Source organism: Camarhynchus parvulus, chromosome 3 (genome assembly GCF_901933205.1).
Source record: "Camarhynchus parvulus chromosome 3, STF_HiC, whole genome shotgun sequence".
Classification (NCBI taxonomy): Eukaryota; Metazoa; Chordata; class Aves; order Passeriformes; family Thraupidae; genus Camarhynchus; species Camarhynchus parvulus.
Genome location: NC_044573.1, coordinates 89,823,942 through 89,842,262, shown reverse-complemented (window position 1 = coordinate 89,842,262; position 18,321 = coordinate 89,823,942). Strand labels below are relative to the sequence as shown.

Below are 18,321 nucleotides of genomic sequence, written 5' to 3'. Positions count from 1 at the left end.
AAGGAAAGTCTTTTTGTGCTACACTATCACAAAGTGTAAAAACACAAGCTACTAACAGATGAAACTGAGTACAGCACAGGTACTGTGGTGTGTGGAACTCTGTTCTGAAGTACACCTCCATGTTCTAGAACATGTTCTCTGTTCTGAAGTATACATCCATGTTCTAGAACACTGCTCTCCAAGAGAAAGTGCTGAATAAAAACTAAATACAAAATGTATATAGCCTAGCTGTGGAAATAAAGCCACCAAATACTGTTCAAGAACACTTAGAACATTCAATTAAAAAAACCAAAACCACAACCCCCAAACTTACCTGAGTATTTTTTATATTAAGCAAGCATCCCAGCAAATATTTTAATGACTCTCTGCTCTTTGCAGGTGTGCTTCCTGAGAAGAAAGGACTGGCTTCTTCTGCTCAAGATTTAAGTCCGAGGTAAGCATTTGTCTGTATTTGTCTGTTGAACATTCTGTTTAAGAATTCTGTGCAATTCTTAGTAAATACATGGCAAGTTCTTCCATGGATAGCTCTTGAAATTTCAGTTAAATGAGTGTATGTCATTACCATCCTTGTATAAGTAGGAAAGTTGAAGTTCAGGTTTAAAGCAACTTACTTACCAGAGGTCATATGGGCAGATGATGGTTCTTTACTTGTTCTGTTGATGCCTAAATCTTGTGCTGCCTTGATTGTATACAAATGTATGGCTTATATTTGCAGGCTCCTCACCTTTGTTTCTTGGGAAAACTCATGGAAAGTGATTCCATTTGGCCTGAATGCTTTCTTGACTTTAATGAATTTGTCCATAAACAATTGCTGTGCCTTGAAAAAGGGCATTATTTCAAGCTGGAATATATTGAGATTGATAGCTGCATTCAAGTTTCTACAGTATGTAAATGAAAGCAGGCCCTGAAAGCTCACTGTGATATGCCTGCTGATGTCACTGATGCATCATTTTACTCCATGATACCTTTGGTCCTCAAGGTCTAGCTTCTCACTTGGCATCAAAATCCCCTGGGAATATGTGTTCTCTGGGCTAGTTACATGCAGTCATGAAATACTGTGGCTTGTAAACAATTGTAATGAGGTTTTGTTTTTTAAGTGCTCTCCAAACCTTGCTGCCTTTCTTCCCATGTATGTCTGGCATATTCTGGCATGTGACTGGAAGGTGTGCAGCCTAAGATGTGTTGGCTGTCAGGAGTATTTTATCCTCCCTTTGTCCCTGTTTTTCTGGTCCAGGAGTAGATGGAAGTTACTTCCTGGCAAGTGTAAGGCCATGCAAATAATTAGCGACTGAAGGCTTTCTTTTCTTTTTGTACTTTGCACTGGATTTATTACAAGGTTTGGACTTGGGAACATAAGAATGAATGCAAAAATTTGATTTGTGGAGGTGAAAGGAATTGTGGTTTTGTGGTATGTGCATCAAATCTTTAACTCTTGGAAGCCACCCTGCCTATTTAATCCTTTTGTCTGGACTTAAGATTTTAATCATCCATATGCAAGGTTCATATACTATAAAGAGAATATATGTGCTTTTTTTAGTAAAATTAATGCCATACAATTTTAACTACAGTGTACTGACTATAAGAATACATAATTAGATAGTTATTTTAGTAGTTTTGTCAGAATTACTGACTTTGAACTTAGTCTTCAAAAGTAGTACGTAATATGTTTGGCTTGTAAATTTGTTATACAAGCTCTGTTTGAAGGCTTGGGGTTAAATATGTTTTGATATGCTCAAAGTATATGTTTTTTCTTTATTGTGTTTTTTGTTTTACAGTTACGACTGGTTCCAAACAGATAGTTTGATCACAATTGTCATATACACTAAGCAGAAGGTAAGTCTATTTCATGAAGGAAGAATTACAAGATCCAGTTGTGATCTAGCTTGAATTCTGGGAGAACTTTATAAAAATTTTTGGGTTTTTTTCCCCTTGGCTCCGAAAGGACATGAATGCAGACTTGGTGATAGTTGACTGTCAAGACAAACAATTAAGGGGAGAAATCATCATGGATGATCACTCATATCTTGTAGAAATTGGTAGGTACTGTAATTTTGCAGTTGAAGGTATTGTATTTTCATTCTACTGTATTAAAACCTTTTCATCACACCATTAGCATTTTACATGCACCAATTAATATTTTATTCCTCTTTCATTAGAGATGGTTAAAGTGCCTTGATGTAAGGGAATTACATTGTTTATCAACTCACATCTTCATTTTTTTAGTATATACTAAATTTCTTACATATGAACTAAAATGCAATTGATATTAAAGTTGTGTAAAATTTTTCTTCAAGTGTGTTTTTTACAATTATTAAAAAGCCCTCATTCACAAGGGCAAGTGCAATAATTCCAGATTAGTAGCTTTACCTGAGCCATTGTTAAAAGTACTGGGAAAAATAATGCCTTCATGCATGAGGTTGTAGAAGTCATGAGTCAAATTTCAAGGCCAAATAAACATGCATAACTTATTTTATTAGTATTATTAGTTCACTCAGTATTCCTAGACTTACTTATACTTTGTGTGTATATGATGGCTGTAATAGAACTTCCTTAACACACAGTTTGTTTGTTTTTCAGACTTGGATCATGCAGTTTCAGAAGATGTGGCTGGTAATTTCAGTCTCTTGCAGCACTTCCGTATCTCTTTCTAGGATAGTCCAGTCAGGAGCTGAACTTCCATGATCCTTGTGGGTCCCTTCCAACTCAGGATATTTTATGATTCTGATACCAGAATTCAGTTTCAATTGGGAATTTCAGTTTATTTTTCTGACTCATCAGATACTTCACAGTTTTACTTACCATCAGGTCCTGACAGAGTCAATCAAACCAAGTCATAACATGAAATATTTTTTCTTAATTGTGGCATTTGGGCCTGTGAAAGTAATAAGCTGATAGTGCCCTGATCCCTCTGAGTATGACTGAAGGCTAAAAGAGCTAGAAGTTAGTTCTGTCGTGTATTTTTAAACTGTTCTTTGCTTAGACCGAGACTTTCTTGGATTTAATTGTTAATTCAAATGGCCTTGAAAAGAAGATAGTAAGTAGTGGTAACTAACAATTTCCAGTACATGAGGACTCTGGGTTCATGAGTATTTTTCTTGACCAGATGGTCTGTGAAGCTGTCCTGGTTCCATGAACTGTTAAGCAAATAATGTGCATTAATTATGCATATCCAGTTAGTGCTGGTTGTAACTGCACTCTAAAATATTATAGAGAGATAGCTGGAAGTACTTTATTTTGATACTCTACTTTAAAGAATTAATTACATGTGTCTTGAGAAATGAGTAATTGTTCTGAATTTCATTATAGTTTATTTGTGAAATATTTTTTTGTACAAAGTGTAACTAAAAGTAACAATATGAAATCTTTTCTCTTTTAGTAAATATTGCTGAAAGAGTAGGGAAAGTAGAGATTATCTTAAAGAAAAAGGATAATGTTCATTGGAAAAATCTGGGACGGCCTTCTGAGGGTCATAATACTTTTATCAAACGCACAGACAGAGGTAAGCAATTTTATAGCCAGCTACCAGCTATTTTAGGACTTCTTGGAGCTTGTCAGTGATATTTGTTCTTTTCTGGGATTTCTTTTTCTGTTGTTGTACCTTCACTTCTTTTGCAATTTGTCTGATCTTGAAAGCTATTCGGGAATTTTCCTAGAAATGGTTTGATTTGGAGGAGGGTTTTTTTTGTTTTGCTTTAGTTTGTTTGTTTGGTTTGTCCCACAGTGGAGTTGAAGGTGAACCTAATATTGGAAGGGAAACACTGCCTGAGTGTTGTTCCATCTCATAGTTACCTGTGTGCTTAGTGACCTCTCTGTCCACATGAAAACCTCAGTAGACAGTAGACCCTGAGGAGAGCATGCGTGGACATGTGTCAATCATTATGGAAGTAACTGGAGTGAAGTATCAAAAACCTTCACTTGCAGTTGTTACTGTAGATACAGTAACATCTGTCAGTGCTGCAAGGTTGTTCCAATACTCTGCATCTTTGTAACTTGAGCTCAGATAAAATAAGGGACTTCAAGTCATATGTAGGTACTAAAGCCAGCTGCGAATAAGCTGTGTCTACAAGAAGCAGTAAATGTTACATATGGATTCATTTTGTGGTAACAGAATAGTATGAGCTTGCTGCAGCACCAAAGTATGCTAGAGTAATCAGTGTGGGTTTGGGTTTTTTTTCAGCTAGATTAAAAATTTCTGCAGAATTACATTGTGTAATATAATCACACTCCTGATGTTATTGCTGTCACCTAGTTTCTCAAAAGCCCTCTTGGTCCTCTATCTAATGATGCTCAAAAATTGACCGTTAGATTATAGTCTGCTTTATTCTGTGTGAAAGCAAAGCTGTGCATTTTTAAGAGCTAATGAGATGTTGCTCACCATGTTGTACACGTTTTACTGGCCCTCAGTTACGCTACGTGGGCCTTTAGAGTTGAGAGATTACTGTGGTACAAAAAGGAAGACTGCAGGAAAGCTCATCTCTCTAGCTACCTTTAGCTTCTGTGGAATGTAATTTTCCTTTTGAGAGTTTCAGAAATTGTTGAGTCATCCACTTTAAAATTAGATTTGTCAATACAATCCTCTGTATCTAAGGGGTTACAGCCTGATCTAATGTGTTGTCCACTGTCTGTTGGTCATTTTCTCCCTCATCGCTTTTTGTGATTATAGAAAACAGAAAGAGAAGATAATCTAAAGGAATAAGAGATATAGGATATAGTGGCTTTATAGGTCCTTTGCAAATGAGGAAGGTTAGATGCAGTTGACAAAATACATATTGAGCATTAGTAACCAATGCTTTCTAGATAATGTTATCTTGTTATACTTTTTTTTGTAGTTTATTTTATTCAATTTTTGTGTATTACTAGTTCTTTTGGTAACTGTGCTTTTTAATATAAGTGATCATTTTATCTGAAATGATTCTAGTTTGGTGGCAAGTCTGTGAATAGTGAGTGCTTATGGGGGCAATGGTGTTTAATTAATTCGGATTTTCTTGTCTTTGAGTTTTTAGTATTTCTGTGTGTATTGATGAGTTAAAACATTGTATTCAGAGCACAGGAAGAAGGGCTGAAAACCAGCCAAGATTGACACTTGGAAGTTTACTTGATATTATGTCTTTATTACTTGTTGATAAGACAACATTCATAAAATAGTTTGTAAAGTATGGGGGTGTGACCAGAAGCATCTATGCTTTATAAAGTTATTTAATATTTATTTTTGAAGCAGGCATGTCTAAATTCTACAAAAAAGTGATAAAAGTCTTCCTCAGGAAAAACAACTTAATGCAAAGATGGAACTGAAAGCTTATGGAAGAAACAATTAAAATAAGCCCCAACTTTTTTCGCCATAGGCTGGGAAAGTCATACTCCCAGATAAATTGCCTATGTACTCTCAAATTCCAGATGAGTTTATACTAACATTTTGGCCAGTGTATTTTAGTTAATTGGAAGGAATGAGGAGAATTTTTGAAATTCCTCAAAGTTGAAGGGGATTTTTTTTTTTCAAAATGACTTCAATTTCAGTTAATTGCACTGTGTCTTAGAATGGTCAGGAGACACAGAAGAATATTCAATACTGCTTCTACTCCTTAAGAAGGATTAAGTGCTTAGTTTTCTGGAGAAATAATTATTTATAACCCACAGTATTGTGTAGAAAACACAATTCAGTATAATTAGATTGTCAGTATAGGGGGGTTGGTGACATTACTTTTGGGTACGAATTGTGACACTGGTCATTAAAAGTGCAAACAAAAACTTATGGTCATAGGTCTGGCATCCTGTGAAATTCAAATGCAGTATGAAAAGTAAAATAGAGCTTTCTCATTAAACCAAACAAAAAAACCAAAACCCTAAAACCTGACCACTTCCAACCAACAAAAATATCATACAGCATAGTGATAGAGTGCAGGTTTTCATGTAGGTATTAAGATGTGATTTTCTTGTTGGTGCTTTTTCTGGGAAATAAGGTGTGGAAGCCCACATATGAGGGAGCATGCACATAAATGCAGTAGCCATATGCAATTAAAAAATTGCATGTTAGTAGGGATGACTTGGAGGTGTGTGTGTGTTTTCCCATGGAGAATAAACTGCTTCTTCCTTCTGAAAATGATTTTGAACTTTTACTCAGACTCCTGTTTTGGAAAGTTATCTACTAAGTTCTGCTGTTTCAAAGAGTGTGCAACTATTGGCAGATGTTCAGTAAAGAAACAAGGTGCTGCTGCCTCTGAGGGCTGAAGTGGGATGCAATTTCCTTGTTTTGTGCAGTGGTTTTTGTACAGATCAAGTGGAAGATCATAGAGGCTTTTTGGTTGGGAGTACCAGAAGGGAGCAGAGTGCTGCTGCAGCACTTACTGTGTATCGGTGAGACTGACACTGTGACAGAGTGCTGCGTAACCAGGGAAAGTTTAGAAGGTGTTGATTCAGTGGGAACTTTATTTTGGGAGGGGAGAGAGGCCATCTAGCAAGAGCATGGCTAGCCTTCTTTGGATAATGTGAGATAGCTTGTGAAATCTAGTAATTAACTGAAGCATTTGAGGGTACTGATGATTTGATGGGCAACAGTGAGGGATCATGGTTGTCTTAACTCCTAAAACTGGGCTGCTGCTGGAAGTGGTGGGAAGCCACCTTCCTTTAGCTGTGGTCTAACCTCCATTAGCTGCACTATCTCCATTAGCATACTCCATTGGCAGTAGTAGTACTTGAGGCTCCATAACCAAGAACCTGAACAAAATAAGGATTTACATTTAGCTGGTTGGTGGGCATGTTTGGGTGGGAAATGCTTTCTGAGAATGGGGTGGAATTCCTCTACCTGAGGTGGAAGGGTAGTGGAGCTATTCATTTTTTTCCCAAGCCAACAGGCTAATGTTGCCACTGCAGCATCACTAGGATTATGACTAGTAACTAAGAAATAAGAATTGCCACTGAAGTTTTATCATTGAAGAAAAGCAAAAAACATCATTAAAAAAAATTCTCAAGCTCCCTTTCATGACAAGGAAGAACATGCAGTATGCAGAAGGATGATACTCTCCAAAAGCTATTGTTACCTGTATAGCAGCTTTGTTACTAAAACTGAATTTGTATGCCTATAAATCAAGGTACTGTAGTTCTTGAACCCAGCAAAGGTGGAAGATGAGTTTACAGAGTGATGTCTCTAGCCCATGATTGTATTGTTTTTTTGTGGCAAGCCTTTGGTAGTGAGGGGCTGCAGGGCTGCTTCTCCTAGATCAGGAGCTGCAGTTCTGCCACTTGATGTCTGCAAAATGTTTAATCCAACCTAATCTACTCGCTAACTACTTTGGTCACTTTGAAAAAATAGGATTTACTGCTAGATACTGACATCATGATGAGAGAACAGTACCTTTTGCTTCTGTATAGTAGCAAATTATAAATCTTTGGCATCTGACAGTGACACAGCTTTGTGGGTTGACAAAACCAACTGTTTGGCTTCAGCTTGCTACTAAGGGCTAGCTCCTTTTGTTGAAAGGCTTTTCTGCTTTGACAGTTGTTTTTGCTTGTGGCCTCAGATTTTATAGGAATGACTGATAATGAACTAATTTTAGTTAATGTAGCAAAGACTACAGTCTGAACTAGAAGTTTACTTAGAAAGTTTCCAAAAGTTATATTGGATGAATCAGGACAAAAGTTCTGTATGGCAATTGTGAAAATATGTGTATTAAAAATAGGGAGATAAAGGTTATTTATGAGGAAAAGGCTGGAATTAGTCAGGTTGGATAGGTGAAAAAATTGTCAGGGAACAGTGAATCAGTTGATGAATCAGTTTTTTAACTTCTTTCTTCACGCCCAAATATGTGTAAGAGTATTAGCTGATGAGTGTTAAGGGTTACATTACCAACCTCACACATCCTTTTAAGCAATTTTTTAAGTCTGCAGAATTGACAGCAATCTTGGCATATTTATTTGACTACTGTACTTTGCAATCTTATTGTGTATTGTTTTTCAAAAGAAGGATAGAAAACAAACTTCAACGAACTTTTCATAATATTTATATAGCTGGAGAAATGATGTTTTGTTTTACTTCAAGATTGGTATGAAGTAGAATTACTGACTTCCACTTTTTCAGGGCTTTAGGCATTCTTTTGATTCATCTGAAATGCTTGTTCGTTCAAAATAAGGGATTTGTAGGACGTTAGATGAAAGATGTGAGAAAATCTTAATAACAAAATATTTATTCCATGTCAGAAGCTTTACATCGTGTTTCTGCAGGCTTTTGTAGTGGGTAACTCACTAGTAGCTATTTGAATATTTTAAGAAAACCAGTGTAGGCAGAAAAATGCCAATTGTAGACTGACTTAGCTGAAGGGGAGCTCTGGAAGTCATCTGATCTGACCTGCTCAAAGCTGTTCAGTCAAGGTTTGAATACCTCCAAGGACAGACTCCCTCTGAGCAGCTGTCCCAGTGTTGGACATGACCATCCTCATGGTGATGCCTGGTTGGAATTTCCTTTGCATCTTCCCCTGTTTCATGAGTAGCTCAGCTTTTCATGTGAGCAACATGAGTATTTTTCAATACCATGGAAAAAAAGGGGGAAAAAAATGATTGCTTCACTGAAATTGCTCCAATGTAGAAAGTGTTGTTAGAAGGGTGTCATGCTCAAGTATTATCATACATGAGCCTGCGAAATTTTGAGAGGCTTTACATAAAAATATCCACTGGGATTGAGTTACAAACCTGTTTAGGCGGTGTGGTGCTGTGATCACACTGATGTTCCAGATTGGACCTAAAATACTGCAGTGCTGAAACAAAGGCCTGGCTGAAAAATGCTCTCCTAAAGGTAGAGGAGAAAAAATTACTCATGATAATTTTTTTTACTGGAGGCTCCTATAAGCTCCCTGGAGCTTTCTCTTCTCCAGGTTGAACAATCCCAACTCTCTCAGTGTATCTTCACAGGAGAGATGCTCCAGCCCTCTGTTCAGCTTTGTGGCCCTTTTCTGGACTTGCTCCAGCAGGTCCACAACATTCTTCTTATGTTGGGGACCCCAGAGCTGAACAGGGTACCCCAGGTGAGGGCTCACAGGAACAGAACAGAGGTGCAGAATCACCTCCCTCAGCCTGCTGGGTGGCTGTGGGCAGTCTGGTGCTGTGCTGGCTTGTTTGCATTTGCATCCTACCAGCTGCTTTTGGTCTGCTTAGGTGTGTGTACCTGTGATGTACTTGTATGGGGAGCTCAGTGCAGGTGCAGTGTGGTACAAATGGTTCTGATGGGTTTTGGTGCTTTTCTACTTATTCCCAGTCAATAACTCAGAGGCTCTTAAAATAATGTTATAAATGAGTACTTAGTCCAAAATTATAAAACTTATCATAAGTAATCATACAAGAAGCATCTATTTATTGACTTTTTATAAGTATATACTGAAATACACACATTTGTCTCTCTTATTGAAAGATATATAATACCAGAATTACAGATTGAGACTTAATTAACAAATAAAATGTTTTTAGGACTGTTCTACAGAAAATGCAAGTTGGTTTCTAAGACAGAAGTTACCCATGACACCAAACTCTTCTGCCTAATGTTGCCTAAGGGAACACATCTCCGTGTTCCTACTGGACAACATGTTTACCTCAAACACATTATTGCAGGTAAGAAAAATTGAGAATGTAGTAATGGATGTATTTACATAAATTCTTTTCATACTGTTGGGAAAATGCCAAGTCCATGGCCACTAACTCCCTAATTGTCGTTAGCAAGTCTCTGCTTCCAGGATCACAATCAGTACTTAATAATGAACTGACTGGATTAGTATTAATGGAAAGCTAATTATTGAGATGGCTGGCATTTACTGGTGACCTTATTGTCTCTACTGCCAGCTCTCCCTTTAGAAAAAGCCAAAGCAGTGCTGTTCATCTTTGAAGTGTGGGAAGGTTATTGTATATATGTGTAGTGTATGTGTATGTATATATATTATTAGTCAGTTCCTTTTAGTTTTCAGCTTTTTTGAAATGAGAAGGGTACTATTGCAATTTTTTGGGTTTTTTTTCTCTTCTGAGGGATTTATAGTAGTCATGGTAACTCTGCTTTACACTCCAGTTGTGCAATATTAACAATAATGTGAGGTTATGAGAGGAATGTGTCTTGAAAATCACGTGCTTTTTTTCGGTGTACTATTCTTCAAAATTTTACAAAAGCTTAGAAAACAGAAGGTCAAAGAAATAGCCAATTTACTATTTAAAAGGGTACTTCTGAAAATTTGCATATTAATAGTTATACTGGTCACTGCACTTAGATTGCAGTATACATGGTAGAGACTTCTCAGAAGAATTTTTAAACATCCATTAATTGAGAACTGTTATGGCCATCTCCTCCTCCTCCCTTCCTAATTCTTTAGTAGTGTCCAGCTCTTGAGGTATTACTGTCATTATACAATAGCTTTTTGAAATGATACTGCAAGAAAATACACTTCTGCAGTATTAAAAATCTGCTGTTTAAATTAAAAATAAATCAGGCTGTGGTACTTGAAAATTAATTAAAATGTTTAGATTTTCATATTCTTTTGGGATGACTCAAGATCTTTTCATCCTGTGTCCTGAATTGCTAAGTAGCATGGAAATAACATACTCAAGTTTTTAATTGGAAGTAGAAGGCTTCCAATTCTGTAATAAAAACTGGTGCAGTGGAAAGTAATAACTTGTGTAAAAGCATGGGATGGTTTTATTTTTATGGTATATACAGGTTATTTATTTACTCTTTGCTTATTTTGGTACTTGTAGTATCTGGATGTAGAGTACTTTTCATATTATTTGAGCTGGATTTCTGTTTGCTCTCTAGGGACAGAGGTAGTAAAACCATACACACCTGTGTTGCCTTTTTTGCCACTGGATTTCCAAGAAGATGGTGTGCATATATATTTAATGATTAAAATTTATTCCCATGGATTGTTCACACAGGCACTTGACCACCTACAAATTGGTAAATATGTGCTGGGGGGTTGTGTTTGGTTTTGCAACAATTGCATTATTTTTAAAGATTCACTGAGTATTTGTCTGAGTATTGTGATGTTCTGATGGTTTATCTGCTTAATCAGGAATTACTTAAAACATCTTTTAAATCTTACTCTCCATTCCCTGAGTGTAAAGGCTTGTCCTCACTGTAAACAGGAGTTGTCCATTACAGAAAGCTCTCTCCTGAGTGATGTGTGTGGGCTGTATCACACATCATAGTTGATGGCTTTGATGTCATATGCTCTGAGAACAACTTCTTGTACTTTTGCATAAAGAAAGGAAGTCTGTTTTATGGGACTTAGGATGTACTTCCTTTTCCATTTCAGATACAGAAGTAGATTTTTAATACTGACTTTGCAAATGTTTGTGTTCTTATTGGGTAAAATTCATCAAGGCAAAACATTTTATTTGTACATCTCTTCTTTTAACAAGAATGATCCTTATGTGAAGTGTATAGTGCCTTTCTGAAAGAAACCCTAATATTACAAAGATGAAGGCAATATGAAATGGCCTTTAAAAATCAGAATGCTAATTAGCCTGTTTTCATGAAATTAATGTTTACTTTTTAATTTTTTAAATAAAGGAGACTATATTTCTGTCAGCAATCCTGAAGGCAACTTCAAGAAGTCACAAGTTCAAACTTCAGAAGATCTCCTTTTATTGGCAGGAGGCACAGGTTTCACACCAATGGTTAAGCTGCTGAATTTTGCTCTGACTGAAGTTAGCTGTCTGAGGTATGTAGACTTCTTGACAAGCTTCAGAGTTAATAAAACAGTTAATAAAATAAAATGGTATGAAAGCATTTTTCTGGCATGCTTTAGGGAAGAGTCTGTCAGAGGCTGAGGCAACTTCCACTTATTTGCTTATTGGCTACCATCAACGTAGTGGACTGATTTGCATTTTGAATTTTAGTTGTGGTACAAATGAGCTCACTGAGTAGACACTTCAAGGAGTTTGGGTTTTTTTTATTACCTTCACATTTAGTTGTCTTTTTTTAGTATGGAGATATTACAATGTAGATACTGAGTTTTGGACTGAGGATGGCTGCAACTGTTTACTTATGGCTTCTCTCTGATACATTAGATTAGTTAGCTAATGGTTTTCACCTGCTAAGCAGCAGTAACACATTGTTCCCAGATGAGTTCCGCTTTTCACACAAGAATTATATGTCACTTATGTAAGTACAGCATTAAGTATATTTGAATTCATGAAAAGATGTGTATTGCATATGCATTCTGTACTCTGTAAAATCTACAGAAGAAGGCATTACTTGTTCTTGGTCACGGGAACAGGTTGTTATGTCTTGCAGAACTAGCACTTCTGCTTTTGAAACACAGAGAGATTAATTGTACACTGATCTTCATACTAAAGCTACAGAGGATGACATAGACTGCAAAAATTTGTTTCCAAAAAAACAAACCCCAAATCCAGACACTATTCTTAGATTGTCATATTTCAGCAGTTACATATAATCCTATTTTGTGAGCAAAGAGACTGTACTGTTTGGTTCTTCCAAAATGTCCTGTATTGTCAGTAGCAGATAAAAAGTGGTTGACTGGCTTTGTGAAGCCAAAGGATGAGTCTATCATCTGACAAAGTGGGAACACATTTTTAGCTCTTTTCAGCACAATTTCGTATGGGAATTCAGTGTTAGTTTAGGGTCAGCAGCATCTGTTTCCTTACTAGTCAAAGTAAATGAATTTTTCCTTCTTGCTGTGGAGGCTGGTTAGGTGCTGGAGTGACTTGAACTGAGGCAGATTCCAGGACTGTCTTTAATATATGTATCTTTATCTGTATGAGATACATATGTGTGTATATATATGAGCAGTATTGCATAGAATGATCTTACTTTGCAAAGTAATTAGCCATAAGCTTGGTTTGGATATGCTAGGACACAAATTGCAGAAAGCTGAGGAATAATCTGTGCAATGACAGACTTGTCTCCTGAGGGTGCCAAAGCAACCTCTGTCTGGAGTGCTGGGTGAGTGGTGCTGAACCTCTGGGGCTGCACTGTGAATGCTGGAGAATCTTCAGCTTTCCTGGGCAGCATCTGCTGTGATGGGCTTAGACAATTGGATTTTCATTGTTACTGTCTAGACAAAGTCTGCCTATTGTCTTGCAAGTCTATTTCTTGCCTACTGTAAACAGGCAAAACAATTTGTTCCCTTCATTGCTGCACTATCCTTTTGTGCATCAAGTCATGATGCTTTTTCTGCAGCCTTGTTTCCTCTCTTACAGGCCAAATTAAATTTGGCCAAAGTATTAACCATAAAAGAATGTTGGTCCTCTACGCTTCCTTTTTCAGATGAGGATTTTTTGCTCCTTTTACTGGTTGTGTATAATTGCAATCAGGTGGGTACATTTCTTAAAGAAGACTGAAGCACAAAGACATTAACCACTAGGTAGGGGGCTAATGCTCATCCTAAGTGTAGGATGCTAGTAATCTATTCTTGATTCTCCTTCATCATTGTATCTTTGTCTCCAGCTTCTCATTCCTAAATTACCCCTCTGTTGTCATATTCACTTTTAATATAGTGTCCCACTTTCATCATTAGTCTTGTTCAGAAGGTAATTTTTTAGCTTTCTATCTCCTTCCTCCATTTTAAAATCCTTTAAGGGTCTCCAACTCCTCTTTCTGAGCAGTCTTCCATATGACCTTGCATACCAGTGTTTTTAGTTCATTAAAATCTACATGCCTTGAAGTAGTTTCCAATAGATTAGATTCACTCTCTTTCCTTACAAAGGGCTGATGAAGCTTCTTATTTGTTGTCTAAATTTTTGTTATCGTTCTGTCAACCAGTTTTTCTTTACTGGCGGGGATCATATCTAAATTTCCACTCTTCATTTTAATTGTGTTCTCCCTTATTTCCAGCAAGATTGTGACCAGTTTATTCCAAGTTTGTAATTTTCTGTTCTTTATAGTGCTGAGTACTGAGCAGAACTGCAGCAGACACCTTTGTCTACCCTGGGGAGTAGGGTGTCTCAAAACACCATTCTCCAAATAACCAGTTTCTGCTTTTGTGCCCATGAACAAAATGCATGGCTTTCCTATGCACTTTTTATGGACTTCCCACCACCTGAGTAACATTCAGTGCTGTGGTGCACCATGTCACTGTTTAGAGCACTACTTCAGTGTAGTGGGCTTTATTTTCCATGTTTTCAGAGAAGTGGGCCCTGGGAAGCATGTAAAGGTTCTGGCACATTCTAGTTTCTGAATAAGATGATTTTAGTATTTAAAGATGGAGCATAGCTGATTTGAGGCTGTTTTACCTATACCAGGCAAGTTTTTCAAAGCTTGTTCAGTGTGGCTCATTTTGACTTATAATGCCTCTGGAGAAAACAAAAAATATAAGTAAAAGGTTTCTGGATGATGCATTAAGTTCTGATTTTTAACAGAAACAATCTGCAGTTAATTTTAATTTTTGTTTTGTTTTTTTAAGGACAGCGAAGCTGATCTTCTTCAACAAAACTGAGGATGACATACTCTGGAGAAACCAGCTAGAGCAATTAGCTCTTAAAGATGAAAGGTAATTAAAAGTCTTGTGGAGAATAACTTGTAACATCTCTGTGTACAGAACAAGTCCTGGGCTTAGACTAACTGTTCAGCTTTGGCACAAGGCCAGATTCTTATTGTGTAAGCTCTTAGCTAAGAATATGATGAGACCTAGGGAGTGGAAGGAGATCCATTGCTCACAGGTGCCTAGCAGAGGCAATGTTGTTATGTTCTCTAGGTCCCATGGGAAGCCAGGGATTTGATTTACAGTGTTTAATAGATGATTATTTGGGATGATATGTTAGCTTGGATGATTTTTAAAATCATCTAATCATCTAATAAAATCATCTAATCATCTAATAAAAAAGTTGAGAAGCTTTTTGATGCAGAAAAAATTTGCCTTAGCCTTAACGACAGAAAACAGTTATGCAAAAAGGAACACAGAAGAGAGAAGGAGAATGTACCCCAGGAGAAACATTTTGAATTTAGAGAAGTCTTCTAAAAATTTTGGTGTCACTGGTTATGAAAATGTTTATATACAAATTCAAAGTTTAAATAGGTGCATTACTTTAATTTTTTCTTATTAATTGTTGCATTTTACCCTCAATTACTGTGTAATTGCAGATTAAAATGCAAGTAGTGCACATGTAATGTTAAATTAGTTCAGCAGGCCATAGTTCTGTCAGGAGACACAGGATTATCAGGTTACCCTTTAATTTCAGTTGCCTTGCTGTTACCACAAGATAAATTGTCACTGCTTAGATTTTATGTGATAAAAATATGTTTTGCTTATGGTTAATTCTTAGTTGAATTCTTCCTCAATAGAAATCACTTGTTCCTTCACAACACTGAAGTGAAAAATCAGTACTCTTTCATACCCTAGTGATGTCTGGCACATTCAAAGCTTTGTAGTCTAGACATTGTGCAAATATACAGTAAAAGCCTGCTCTCCCTTTCCATAGGAGCCTCAGATACAGAAGTGTCTGGTTTTTACTCAGTTACCATTCTGTTAGTGAGTTTTTGAAACCAGCGTTCAGTAATGAGTATTTTCTCATTACTGACATTGTACTGACATATTCACAAGCTTGGCCAAGCATTCTTATCTCACTGCTTGTGTATTGAGCTACACCAACATTTGTGTAAAAGTGCTAATGGAACAGTAAAATCTGTGCTTAAGTATCTTAATTGATGCCCAGCTTAATAGCTAGAGCTTTTTGTAAGAAATAGAAAGCTGGAATTTTTAATTTTGAAAGATTTGGTTAAATAAATACTCAATATTGGAGGTGATTTGGCTGACTTGATCAGTAGGAATGACTAAATATCTGTGAGATCTGATACTGCAGTGGGGAGCTGAGCAGAACAGGAAGATAATCATAGGAAACATCAGTGTCATGGTCACTAGCATTTTGTGTAGCAGATTTGTAATCGGGGGTAATATTTATGAAATATTCTTCTCCTTACCAGGTTTGAGGTTCAGTTCATTCTTTCACAACCATCAAAAGACTGGGTAGGTAAACAGGGGAAGATTTCTCCATCTCTTCTGTCTGAGTTTGTGAAAAGAAGCAGAAGAGACTCCAAAGTGCTTATCTGCATCTGTGGTCCAGCACCTTTTACAGAACAAGGAGTACAGTAAGTATCTTAAATAATGAACTGGAAAGTGAGAAATTTTTTAGAATTTGATCACCTAATTACCTGTAGTGTTTCTGATTTGGTAGTCTTTAAAAATTCCCTTATGTTGTCTGCTTTCTAAGAAAATTTTCAAAATTTAAACAAACAAAAAAAGGAACTAAAAAAATCACCTTGCACCATACTTGAGGAGTATATTTATATTTATGTGTAGCTAAGTAAGTATCAGCAATGTATAAGTTTCATGAGTTTACTTAGTATGTTGTCCAGAACTTTCTAAAAGCAGCTCTTTAACAGTGACCTTTTTTCCCCAAGGTTTTAAATGCTGCTTTTAATTTGATGTTCATAGAAAAGTTGAAATAATAGGAAATAAGCTTTCTTTCTTGGTGTTAGCTTGATAAATTAAGTTACAGAGGATCAAAGCAGTTGTTCTATCAGAAGCATTTTTCTCAATTCTTTTAAAATTCATGCATTTATTTGTGTCTGTACCTACTATTTTCCTTTTTTTAATACATGTTTTAAGATAAAAGGTCCTATAAATTTCTCTTTTGAAATTTATTGAAGCCCAGCTTCAAAATATTGAATATGATGGCATTTGCATTTCTGCAGTCCTACTGAAGTCAACGTGTATTGGCCAATAATTATGCTGCTTCTTGAGAAATCTGAGATAATTCAGATGATATCCGTGTGTAATTTTAGAAATTGTTTTCATCACCCAAAAGGTTTATGTAGTATATCTGAGCTCCTATGCATTGATTGTTTTCTAAATGTATTTGCAGGGATAAAATAGAATGTGCATGTCTGAATAAAAACAAGGAAGTGGTGCTGAAGTTGTGCTTCATCTGTGTCTGTGGTGGGTTTTGAGTTCCAAATATTAATATTGCCAACTTGATTTCTGACTTTCAGATATCTGAAGGACCTTGGATACTCCCAAGAAGAGATACATGCTTTTACTGCATAAACTCATAGGAGGATATCAATGTTTGTTTGTATAATTCAGTATTATTTATTTATCTTCATGAATTTAAATAAGTGAGAAACAATTTTGTAAGACTTGAAATTTCACTCTTGGTACCAAACTGTTTCTTGGAAGAAGCATATCTTGGAAAAGAAGTTTTATACTGTGTTTTATCTTCTTTTTGTAAATATTTTTGCTAATATTTAAGTCATCCAGGGTATTAATTTATTGTAGAGGCAAGCAAAAAAGTATTGTATACATTATGTCAGGTGTTTCATGTTGTTGGTTCATGAGAATTCTGAAATTTGTGACAAGCTCTGATTAAGGTTTTGACTTGATAAAGCTTATTATTTCTTACTGTAAAAAGTCCAAAGAGCAATACTGTCTGAAATTAAATATTGCGCTGTAACTCAGGTAATTGGTCATTGAAAAATTTTCCTTTTCATCTGATGTCTCTTATTTGACTTGCAAGTGATCCAGATACATTTCTGTCTTTGTAAACAGAGAAGAAAAGTACCTTTGGTAAAATATAAAATTTACATAAAATAATAAAAAAATAATAATTTTACATTACTTCATGTATTTCTGCAAATTTTTTTGTATTTTCATTTAAGTGCTATAAAGAAAGGTTTCCACAAGCTTAGTACTCCAGCTGAGAAATCAAAACAGAGCCATGGAGTCTTGGTCTCCCACAAAACTTCCCATGTGACCATTTGACTGATGTCAGGCATCCTTTGTTGTGACACAATCTGGAGATAAAAACATGACATCACAGATAGCAGGGTCAATACCACAGAAATATCTAAAAATATTTGACAGGTTGCACTAGTATTAAGTGAGGTTATTTCCATCAATGTGGTTTTTTACACTCCAGTATTAAAAATGAGTTATCAGGAGGCAGTAATCTGCAGCCTAATAGTATCTGGGAGAAAAAAGCAGTAGAGCAGCTACTCCCCTTCTAGATGCTGTCATTATTTTATGTAGGTGTTGTTTTGTGTGACATCTAGTACTGTTTCTGTTTTCCTGTTGTGTTGAAGTGATATTTCTTCCTCTGAAGAAGCAAGACTTGTAGTTGTGGCATTAATACATTCAAGAAAAATATCTTAATTATACCCTTCAAAAAGGCTGAAATTGCTATTTGATAGTGACAGGCTATGCTTAACTGAGCTGTCATCTCTTCAATAAACTGAGTGCCCCTCCTCAGTTTATTGGACTTGAAGTTAGAAAAGGATCTGGTTGTCAGTTGTTGCCCATAGGTCACAAGTTATTTCAGAAGACTGTGGTTGAGAGCAGT

At 36.2% G+C, this 18,321-nt stretch overlaps 1 protein-coding gene across 1 annotated transcript in view; it reads left to right on the top strand.

Annotated features, from left to right (window-relative positions):
• LOC115902324 (cytochrome b5 reductase 4) overlaps positions 1–17,598 on the top strand; it is a 30,157-nt gene extending 12,559 nt beyond the window's left edge. The window contains exons 6-16 of the mRNA XM_030945759.1: positions 379–433; positions 1,776–1,833; positions 1,943–2,036; positions 2,578–2,610; positions 3,377–3,499; positions 9,451–9,591; positions 10,778–10,918; positions 11,534–11,684; positions 14,391–14,477; positions 15,908–16,072; positions 16,976–17,598. Coding sequence (XP_030801619.1) covers positions 379–433; positions 1,776–1,833; positions 1,943–2,036; positions 2,578–2,610; positions 3,377–3,499; positions 9,451–9,591; positions 10,778–10,918; positions 11,534–11,684; positions 14,391–14,477; positions 15,908–16,072; positions 16,976–17,030 — 1,103 coding nt within the window. The 3' untranslated portion in view covers positions 17,031–17,598. The remainder of the gene's footprint in view (positions 1–378; positions 434–1,775; positions 1,834–1,942; positions 2,037–2,577; positions 2,611–3,376; positions 3,500–9,450; positions 9,592–10,777; positions 10,919–11,533; positions 11,685–14,390; positions 14,478–15,907; positions 16,073–16,975) is intronic.
• Positions 17,599–18,321: the final 723 nt, after the last annotated feature.